An 11,656-nucleotide genomic window follows, 5' to 3' on the forward strand; every position below is an offset into this window, starting at 1 on the left:
AATTTCAGACTCGTCTGACAATAAAGTGTTATATCATATCATATATCATAATCAAATTTTTTGTTCCAGATTTTTACTAAAATAAAATATATGTAAATATATATATAAAAAAAAATTGTTTAAAAAAAAAAAAAATATATATATATATATATACACTGTTTTAATATCTGTGTTGAATGACGGGGACAGTCCTGGGTTTCATCAACAGGGTGTGACTAAATTAGTAGAGTGGTGTGAGAACAATGATCTTGTTATTAATATAAGTAAAACAGAAGAGATTATATTTGGGTCTACATCTGATACTTATATAACGCCTGTTTTTATTCATAATGGAAAAATCAGACAGGTTAAAACATACAAGTATTTAGGAGTGATGATTGATGATATGTTATCATGGAAAGATCATATTGATGCTCTCTGTAAAAGGACAAAGCAGAGAATCTACTTTCTTCGTCGTCTTAGGTCATTCGGAGTAAGAAGGCAGATTCTTCTGTTGTTCTTTATGTCTGTGATAATGAGTGTACTGCAATACTGCAACTCCATTTGGTATAGGAGTTTGTCTGTTATGCTAAAAACAAAGCTGTTCAATCAATTAAAAATTTGCTCAAGGATTGTAGGTCAGCCCCTTGAGAAGCTCTATGATTCCGCTTATTATAATAATTTGTTAGGACTGGCTAACAAGATAGTTTCTGATCCTAATCATGTTCTGCATAATGAGTTTGAATTATTACCATCAAACCGGAGGTACAGAGTCCCAAGATTCAACAAAGTTAGACTGAAACACTCTGTGCATCAGGCGATCCTGGAGCTGAATAAGACACTTAATCAAAAATCAAGAGTAATGTGAACATGGTGTAGTTGTAGAAGTGTAGTAGGAGGGTAAGGCATAATGTAATGTTTAAGGGAGTGTAATGTATATTGTGGTTTGTTTGTGTGGATGAAGTGTATGTTGTTGTTTAAAGGATGCTGATTGTTGTAAACACAGATACTGTCAAGCAAGAAAAATTTCAGACTCGTCTGACAATAAAGTGTTATATCATATCATATCATCATAATCAGAGACTCTCGGTGTCGTTTGATGTGAATTGAAATTACATTTAATTTTTGCAGTTAAGAATGTGGCTATTCATACCGCTATTATCATGTATCTGTAATTTATTTAATCAGAATAAATAATTTAAATAACTTGATCTAGGAGACATTTTTACTTTCTGCCGACGTCACGAATGCCGCTTACCTTTTCAGCCCCTCCCTCGGTTCGGTGATCCACAAGAAGCTGCCAATGGATGAAATCAAGTACCACCTTACATCTTTTTCTCGATGAATATGCAATTTCACTCAGAAATGACAGATTACACAAGTAAATGGGTTGAGGCAGTGTTTCATGCTGACATAAGACTGAACCAAATTAAGGAGATTTATGCATGCATGATGAACCAATCATTTTCTCCGTACACAACAGTGTTACCATAGTAGCATGGTGGTTCCATAGTAAAGTTATAGTTTAAGTATATATATATATATATACCACAAACCTGAATAACTGAATGCCATGTTATATGAATGACCATATTCATATAACATGATATTTGCATGTTCGGTATTTAACAAACATGTTTGACATTTTGTATTACCTTCCAAAATACTATGGTATTAGCAGGATACTTTTTTAAAAGAGGAGTCAGCATTAAAAATGAATTAATTTACTTGCTTATTCTGTGGTGAAGAGACCAGACCGAAGAAATAAAAACCATAAGAGACCTGATTCTGTCCCAGGTTACAACGATTTATTAGTATTCATTGTTCTTTATACATCACTGTAACATTATATTCCGGTGAAGTAGATGAAGAATTTGTTGCACTTCTCGTCTGCGACTCTGAAAGGATGTATGTGTTCCTCTCGCTGTGCGCACAGTCAATCTAGACACCGAAAAAACCAAAAGAAAAAAAACTAAACGCTGGGACAGGACATGTGAGAAGAAGAGACTTTCCCTGCTGGAGTCCGTCACATTCGACCCTGTGCTCGACCGCTGAGACTTTTCCTCTCCACAGTAGCAGCAAGCTCTTTATAAACGATTCATTTACTCTATGATCTAAAAGACAAATAAACAAAAATATATACTGTACTGCTACTGCTAATGAGGCCTGAAGAACCTGGCTTGAAACTAGATTTATAAAGTGCGAGAAGCAACCCACCAATCCACACACTGTATATTCGTTAATATATTTATATATATAGGAACAAATCTACTATTTTAACATTAATTTACAGGATAATATACAATATATTAGTAACAGCTGAGATATCAGCACAAAAAAGATCACTGTCACACTTAACAGCAATATATATATATATCATTATATATATATTTGTATATTATATATATGAATTTATATATATAATCATATACATAAATATAGAATTGTCATTATATTCATGAAAAACAATTAAACCACGTCTCAGGCTTTTCAAATGATACCCAGAAAAGCAATTAATCCGTCAAGACGTAAAAGGTCTCTCGGAAAGAGAAACGGGGAAAACAAAAGTACCCCGTCTGGATTATTTGAGGTCACAGGACAGGAATTTGCATATTCCACAAATATATTGCGACACATTTCTGCCTACGAACAGTAAAAGTCGACCCTTCCGAAGTGGAGGGGTCGACGTTAGCCACACTCACACGTAAAACCCACTGAACAGAACATTACGACTATGGGGTTTCCGATTATGTGCTTCGACATGGTGTGCTATGATAGCGAACGACAGAAAGACTACGAATTTCACGACACTTGAATATTTCGCCTCAAAAGAAACTACGGATGTGTTATCGTCTTTTCGCGGATGCCACCGCCATCTGTCGCCGTCCCAAAAATGCCTATTCTTCCTCTGAGAGCAAGGGAATGTGTTTTCAGTTGTTTGCATTTCTTTTCCCCCCATCAATAGTAGTGACATCCTATCGGCTAACACCATCTCTTCAACAGACTCCTGGCGCTTTGGCTCAGGTAAATTGGACTATGGCAGTTCTCGGGTAGCCCAAACCCCATGCCGCCACCACCATCATCCTCATCTCCACTCGATGTTAAAAGTGCTCGGGGGGTCCCGTTGGTTATTGACGCTGCACACGGCTTGAACAAAACACACACATACTAAACAGCACAAAGAAGAGCTCTGTATTAAATGCAGGAGTAACATACGACAAGCGCGGTAACAGTAGCGTCCGTTACGGGCTTCCTGGGAGCCGCGGTGATGTGCAGTAAGGTTTGGGATCTGCCTGGTGTCCGATTCCTCTCTCAACAAAAAGGTACCTCTGTGTGAGCTGCTACTCGAACGACCAGATCTCAATATCCTGCACGAAGAAATCCTCCTTCGTGGAGAGCATGGGATTCCCGAAGGTTTTGCATGAATGACTCCTACCGTGATAAAGATCCCCGTCCAGCCAAAGCCCAAACTCACCACTGAAACAGAAGAAAACAGTCTCTAATCAAACCTTCGTTCTCTTGTAAGACACGCTTAAGAACAGTGCAAAACACTCTACAGAAGTACTTGGATACAAATCCTTCACAAACTTCATTTTTATCTGATATGCCACAATGCAATTGATAATAGCTAACGAGCCGTAACTGACGAAAATAACCGTAATCTTCACCCATTCGGTCAAATATTGCGCTGCAAAGAGCAATACTAGTTTTAACTTGTCTAAAACTTGGCAAATGACCATGGAATAAGCGGGATAATCAATGGCTTGCCTTGCATTAAAGGATTTTAAATGCACTTTCGCTTCGCGTCGGGTGGTTCTTTGCCTCCACGTCGTGCATTTAAAATCCTTTAATGCACGGCAAACCGTTGATTATCCCTTACATACACCACTGCTGAAAAGTTTGGGATCAGTAAGTTTTTTTTTTACATTTTCATTCAGCAAAGATGCATTAAATTGATCAAAAGTAACCGAAAAATAAAATAAAATTTTAAAATGTTTTAAAAAGATTTCTATTTGAAAAAATGGCTGTATTTAAAAAAAAAAAAAAATTAATTAAAGAATAAATGTATCACGGTTTCCACAAAAATATGAAGCAGCACAACTGTATTCAACATTGATAATAATAAATGTTTCTTGAGCAGCAAATCAGCATATTAGAATGATTTCTGAAGGATCATGTGACACAATATATATTAAAATAGAATACAGTTATTTTAATTTATAATAATATTTCACAAAAATATTATCAAATCAAATTATATTTTAATCAAATGTTGAACAAATGCAGCTTTGGTGAGTATAGGAGACATCTTCACAAACACATTCAAAAATCATAATGACCCCAAACTTTTCTTAAAATAAGTAGCAATAGTGTGCATTAGTATAAACTGTCACCAGCTACGGGCAGTTTTCTGTTTCAAATCAACTACTGTCATGGAAAACGCTTCGAAAAAGAAAATTGCTGATCAGGTTTGTTAAACAGCATTTTTATAGCTAGCTACCTGAACACATCCAGTCTAAACGGCACAGACACTTGAAACAAACACTCTTACCCCTTCAGCACTGAGAAAAAAACTTGCATATTTAGTTTGTGTAAAGAGACAATGAGCGTGCAATGTGCAAACTTTCACATTCACATTTGCATACTCATTTTTGTCTTACACAAACATGCCTAATGAAAATCAGCATTCAAAACATTATAACATTAATTATTGTTGAGGTCTCTGGTGTTAAACAGCCCCTGAGTCACGGACCTTCCTCCTCCAAAGGCTAAAGAGTCCATGTCTCCTTTAATGAAGAACAGATTATCACCAGTCCATTTGTACGCCTGCCAGTGAGAAAAAAAAGCATTTTAGAACAAGAAAACTCAGTAAATCCTATAATGAATTTTGCACATGAAAGTCTTTATGAAAACGCCAAATGACAGACAAGATCAGAATTCATTTCAAACTGATGGCTTATACTGCCTGTAATGAAAATGCATAGATAAACTGAACACAAACCTCAAACACTGGATAAAAGGTGAACAGGAAAGTCTCTCCTGTGCCATAGAAACCCTCACTGACTTTGAAGGGTTCTGATGCCAAAGCCCCAAATATCTGCAAGAGCACAGAGACCAGATCAGATTAAGAAACACTGAACCAAAAGCTTTACAGTGTTTCTGGTCACATGACATACGAGAGCTCTTGACTTTGGTGCTTTAATACTGTTGTATTTTTCTAATCCTGTGTCAAGGTCTGAAACCAAGGTCTTGTGAGAGATAAAGAGAAGAGTGTGACCTGTCCATCACTGTCTTTGATGACCAGCAGCATGGGAGAGTCCTGATCCTGCATGGCCCGGTACAACGTCTTAATGCTCATGCCGTGTTTAGATGTGCTGAAGGCCAGATTCCAGTGGTAACCGATGGTTCTGGGTGGGAGATGCTTTGCCAGCTGAGTGAAAAACAGGGACTAAGTTAGGGATAATGCATGACTAGGTGTGATTTTATGATTTTAGTGCATGACATATAGGCAAAGAACCTTATTATAGTTAAGTAAAATTAAAACTATTAAAGCATTTACTGAAATAAAGCTGAAATAAAATGCACTGTAAATACTAGATGAACTTCCACTACAAAAATGAGAAATGTTAAAGGTCACATATTTTACACCTTTCTGGAGTTTTATTTTAAGTCTTGATGTCCTTAAGAATATATATTTGCGGTATAAGTACCAGATACCATCTCAATATATTTTTACAGCTCCTCTCTCAGGAGCAATGCTGAGAACAGGTCGATTTTGGCCTGTCTAATTAATATTCATGAGCCTCTCTTCTGATTGGCCTGTTGTTTTCTGAGTGACGCACGGCCAGGCCAACCACAGGTAACTAGGGTCAGCCGACGTCACAGCGCTCGCTGGAGGCAGCAAAACAAAGGGGAAACTGGAGGCGGCCCATTCAAACCAGCGCAAATTCGGCTACATAAGGAGCTTAAAATATCATCTTATTGTGATGTTGGGTGCCAGTGAAACAACAAACTGACGATTTATATATAATCATTTGTAATTGTATATACATTGCGGTGATTAATTGTGGCTGGAGCAATAATGTAGCTGTAAAAATAGTTGCCTGCTGAAATTGAAATGTATATACATCTTCATCATGACTAGATAGACACGGTGAGTTTGTCTTTACTATACACGTTAGATGTGATCCACCTCATAGTCACAATCCTGACCCTGCATAGACATCAGATCGTCCATTCTTTGAGTGAGAGTGTAATGTTACAGGTCGGCCGATCTGGTTTCGTGGTTAAAGTTAACCTTTTCGACATGTTTCCGTGTTGTTGTTGCTCAGCAATGGCATGGACGCGATGTTGTCTGGGGGTTTGGCAAAAGGAGAGTGGGACGGTGGGCGGTGCTCGGGGTGGTGACTGAAGGCGGTGACTTCTGACGTCAACTTTTTACGGAAGTCACAACGGTTCGTGAAAAATCACAGCTACTTTATGCAGGCTGTGTGCATTTTACTGTGGACTGACTGTTTTGAAACTTATATGGTAGTTAAATAGCCCCTAGACCTCAGTTATCGTGAAAAAAGCCAGGAAATTTCAGTTTTGACAATATGGGACCTTTAACTTGGCAACTAAAGATTTTTAGAAGTTTAAGATGAAGCACTAAAACTGGAAATAATAAAATTTTTTAAAAACAAACTGATTAGAAACAGAATAAATGTAACTTCCATAACTTTTTTTAAATTGTCATTTTTATAACTTTTTTCACTTCTACGATAATCTGCCAAGTGTCTTTTTTAAAAAGATACCAAACTTAAGTCTGTGCTCCAAAGCACTTGAGATTTATAACAAATTAAGCTAGAAATGTCATTTTCAGGTCTGTGCTCAATCAATCGACAGTTAACAGGTTTAACCTAGTAATATAAAAAAAAACAACACATGAAATTACTTGAAATTCAAATAAAAAATTGAAAATATAAAATATAAAAGTTAATTCAAAATATTATTAAAAACTATAATAGTATATAAATAATGCTAAAAATAATATTGCCGTAGACTTTGGAGCTTTGGAGTATCCTGCTTACACTATGTTCACTTGTCAGCACGGACAAGCTTTCATCGATATTTGACGCAAAAAATTTGACAGAATAGATATAAATAAAAGTCAGATCTGGAATTCAGAAATAAATTAAAGTATCATGGTAACATTACATATATTTGAATAAATAATGAGTATAATTACTTTAATAACAGCAATGTTACCACTTTGTTGCTGAGAAATTTATTGTAGCATTTTGTAGCAAAGCTACTTTATTGATAAAAGTCGTGGGACAGCATTGACAAGTTTCTGTGCTCCTGAATAATTGTAATACTTTGATGTAATCTGTAAATAAAAATAAAGAAAAATTGGAAAACAGGAGAACATGACTTACGAACGGAGCAGTATGAAGGTGGAGAACGAATAATAGATGTGTGCAAAATCAGAGCAGCAGAAAGGGCGAAACATTAAAAGCCCAATTACAGTAGCACTGACCTTTTCACACCAGTAGACACAGAGAAGCTGAACACCACACACACACACACACACATATATATATATATACACACACACAGCGGGCGGCACATGCTGTGTTTCCTCAACACATGTTCGTGTGCAGTGCTCTGGCAGGTCCAGGCTTTCCCAGCGCTTGGGGAGCATTGAATTACTCTGCGTAATGACACAAGTTTATTTGATTTACCAATAAAATGGGCCTATGTCTGAATAAAGGGTTCTGCGAGAGGCCACCCCAGGTGATCCATTCACAGAGCGCTGATGCGTTTGAAAGGCGCGCACCCACAGGGCGCAATGACTTAAACCTCATAACCGCACAAAACCTCTGAAGCTTCACTACAAAACACATCGCAAATAGCACAGTAAGATCAGATCAAAAGATCAGGACGTCATGTACAAATTTTACGACAAAGTCTCTGACAACTGCAGCATTCATTAAACGACAGCCAAAAAGAGTATGAACACAGTCATGCTGTCTTTCTGGATGAGATTAAAATTTGTCTGTTTCAGTGTTATTTTTGTATTATTTAGATACTATTATAGTGTTCATTAATTTAGAAAATATTCTATATTTCAAAGTTTAGTAATTTTGTTATGTGCTTTTGTCATGTTTGGTTTTTACAAAAAATTTTTTTTATATAGCTTCAATTCATTTTTATTTTAGTTTTGTTTTAGTAATTTTAGTACTTCAACTTGTTTTATTTCAGTTAGTTGCCAAGGTATCATTTTTAAATTTGAAATTTTTATTCAATCGTATGGCTTCAGAACACTTGGGCACAGTCATATGTAAGGTTGAAATCATATGGAAAAAATTATGGTTCTGAATCCACACAACAATTTCTTGTTGAACGATTTATTTAAAAGAACTGACTTAAGACGAGTCATTTGTTTGTGATTCAGACTGAATCAGAATCATGTCTCACTACAAGCCCACAACTCAAAAATAAATAAATAAACAAACAAATAAATAAAATCTTTTGCTGCTCTCTTGCGAAAACACAATAACGGCGCCGTGGGTGTAAATTTACAGATTAAGTGACGGTAATATTATAATGAGATCCCTTTGCCATGTCACCAAGGGAGCGGAATCAGACGCGCTTGTTTTCTCAGACGCTTGCAGAGAAAGGCTTCCCAAAACAAAGTTACTAGGTTAATCTTTTTCACGTTTCCTTGGTTGGTAGATGCACCTTGGACCTGATTATAGCACTTAAAACCTGGAAAAGTCAGATTTTCATGATATGTCTTTAACACAGTGCTTTGACACTGTATTGTATAAAGCACTATATAAATAAAGGTGACTTGTCCTGACGTGACTACTAATCTTAAAATTCAGACAATTTTTTATGGTGAACCAGTTCTTAATTTTATATCCTGGTCATATGGAAAACAGTATATATAGCTTGTTTTCTCAGACGCTTGCAGAGAAAGGCTTCCCAAAACAAAGTTACTAGGTTAATCTTTTTCACGTTTCCTTGGTTGGTAGATCCACCTTGGACCTGATTATAGCACTTAGCACCTGGAAAAGTCAGATTTTCATGATATGTCACCTTTAATACAGTATTCTGTCCACATTGGTGGAAGAATTCAGATCATTCTGTTCTAGTATTATCAACACACTTTTGCATTATCGACAGACTATTTTCCTGTTTAACACTGTAAAGCTGCTTTGACACAATCTGTATTGTAAAAGGAACGTCCGGAAGACATGTGACGACTCCGGGCTGGACTCCGCTTCCTCCACGGTGAAAGCCGATCCGGCGATCCACAGCGCAAAGTTGTAGTATTTCCTCAGCGACCAGCACGGATCAGCTCCAGGCATGACGAAGCGGATATCGTCCTCTTTTGGAAGACCAAACAAAGTAGTTTCGCTTTTACAACGAAGCACACAGCATCTTTACGACATTGCGGCGGAAACAACAAAACTACAGCGAGAATAAAAGTTACGCCTTCTTTCTTTGTGTGAACATTTGGGCGGCGTTATGCAAATCTTCCTACAGAGCGGCGTAGGTATGTTGGGGCGTGTTAGAACGAGCCGTTTTAGGCAGGTGTAGCTGACTCTTAACTTTTATGAAGAATATCTCTTTGGATTTGAGACTTTAGTCTTTGCAACTTTACAGATCTTCTTTATGCACCAAGAGCTTGTAACACTCCAAAGAGAAAGGAAAAATTGAAATCGCATCATATGACCCCTTTAAATGGAAAATAGTAAGCATGAACATTCTGCTCAGGTTCATGGAAGAAAGAAAATCATATCAGTTTCGAATGACATGAGGGTGAATAATCATTTATGGGTCAAGAACAGTCACCTTCACTTTTCAAATCATTCCTATGCCCTTGGCCATAACATGACGAGTGTGAATAAATCTGTCTGTTAACATGTCTGAGAATCAATAACCGGTGAACAGTGAGGAGGGCTACCTATTTTTGGACCAGCAGATCGATGAAACACTGTAAAGCCCGCAGCAGTGGGCAGATTTATTTCACTGCCGCGTCACTGCACGCTTACCTTCTCGATCTGCTCGGCCTCCAGAAGGTCACTGGGTTCGTTCAGGTTGGGCTTAAAAGTCTCTGGCTCCAGGCTGGCGGTGATGGACGTGCCATGTTTGGAGTTTACATCCTCCTTCGTGGTGATCTAAAGACAGAAGACGCCATTAGCAAGCTATCTAGTGACATTCTGATTTAAGCCACATAAACCAGAGACTATAACAAAGAATGACTGTAGATCTTCCTTGAAATTTACCTATAAACTCTCGCAGCAGGGATTTGGTGTTCAAAACATTTGTGGAAGTGAGGCTGCATAGATTTAACATGTAAATTCAAGTTGAGCTGATTTATCTCTGGTGGAATTCACCTATGGGGACAAACTAACCGGAGAAGACAAACTAATCCCGCAGGAAATGTTTTGGCTAGGCTATATGGGATACTTTATAAAAAATACTTCTTGTGCATTATTTCCCAAAATCAGTGGCTCTCAACCAGTGGAAACTGTCAGTTTTCCAATTCAGCTTGTCATGTTAATAATTAAGCTTGTTGTTCTGACAATGCAGTTAATGGTTATATTAATAAACTTCATTTTATGAGATCAAGGATTCTTGTTGCTCAAACATTATGCATGGTGTTAGCAAAGTTAATGAGTTCAATTTCTAGACAAGAGAATGCATGAACTTAATGCAGTGTAAGTTGCATTGGATAGAAGAATCTGCTAAATGCATAAATGTAATGTAAGGACATTTTTGTTCACTTTCATAAGCAATTTTAGTGCTATGTTGGATCGCCACTTTTGTCGTCCAATGTAGAATCTGGTTTCTGAAGCACTTCTCTAAAGCCTGTTACATCAGGACCTGTGGTGTTATTTTACAATGTAGTGCCACAGACAGTTAACATTCCCTTTTTTGGCCTGAACACACTCAGGTTACACCGGCCGTGCTTCAATTACATTAATTGTTTACAACAAATAACCGGGCAGCCGCCTGAACCTCAGAACATTCTAGACATGGAAATACAACCCACTTTCTCAGGCATGGCTTTCAGAAAATTCCTCATTTCATTCAGGTCCTAAGGGGATACAACTGCTTGGAATTTCCATTAACAGTCCTTTTAATCAGTAATTTTGCAGGGATATATACACCACCACTCAAAGTTTGGGGCAGGCAAGATTTTTACTTTTTTAAAAAGAAGTCTCTTATGCTCAGCAAGGCTGCATTTATTTGATCAAAAATACAGTAAAAATTGCAATATTGTGAAATATTATTACAATTGAAAAAAAAAGTTTATTTTAATATATTTTAAAATATAATTTATTCCTGTTATGCAAAGCTGAATTTTCAGCATCATTACTCCAGTTTTCTGTGTCACATGATCCTTCAGAAATCATTCTAATATGCTGATTCAGTGCTCAAGAATTTTTTTTTATTATTATCAAAGTTGAAAACAGCTGTGCTGCTTAATATATTTTTTAAACTACTATACACTTTTTTCAGGATTCTTCAATGAATCAATTATTTATTTGAAATAGAAATCTTTTGTAACATTATAATTTTACACTTTTGATCAACAGAATGCATCCTTGATTAATAAATGCATTCAATTCTTTAAAAAAATATATTACTGACCCCTAACTTTTGAAGGGTAATACTGTTA

General features: G+C 36.8%; 1 protein-coding gene across 7 annotated transcripts in view; it reads right to left on the reverse strand.

The window, feature by feature from the left end:
• Positions 1–1,772: 1,772 nt before the first annotated feature.
• LOC107714343 (oxidation resistance protein 1-like) overlaps positions 1,773–11,656 on the reverse strand; it is a 173,381-nt gene continuing 163,497 nt past the window's right edge. For 6 of the 7 annotated variants that reach the window (XM_016520166.1, XM_016520165.1, XM_016520163.1 and 3 more), the window contains 5 exons: positions 10,023–10,148; positions 5,258–5,410; positions 4,982–5,077; positions 4,733–4,806; positions 2,387–3,456 (listed from right to left, as the gene is read on the reverse strand). In XM_016520166.1, the coding sequence (XP_016375652.1) occupies positions 3,321–3,456; positions 4,733–4,806; positions 4,982–5,077; positions 5,258–5,410; positions 10,023–10,148 (585 nt within the window). In that variant the 3' untranslated portion in view covers positions 2,387–3,320. Of the gene's footprint in view, positions 2,094–2,386; positions 3,457–4,732; positions 4,807–4,981; positions 5,078–5,257; positions 5,411–10,022; positions 10,149–11,656 lie in introns of those variants that run through there. The other variant, XM_016520162.1, reaches the window with a different exon arrangement.

Source organism: Sinocyclocheilus rhinocerous, unplaced genomic scaffold, assembly GCF_001515625.1.
Source record: "Sinocyclocheilus rhinocerous isolate Xijiao unplaced genomic scaffold, SAMN03320098_v1.1 scaffold629, whole genome shotgun sequence".
NCBI classification, from domain to species: Eukaryota; Metazoa; Chordata; class Actinopteri; order Cypriniformes; family Cyprinidae; genus Sinocyclocheilus; species Sinocyclocheilus rhinocerous.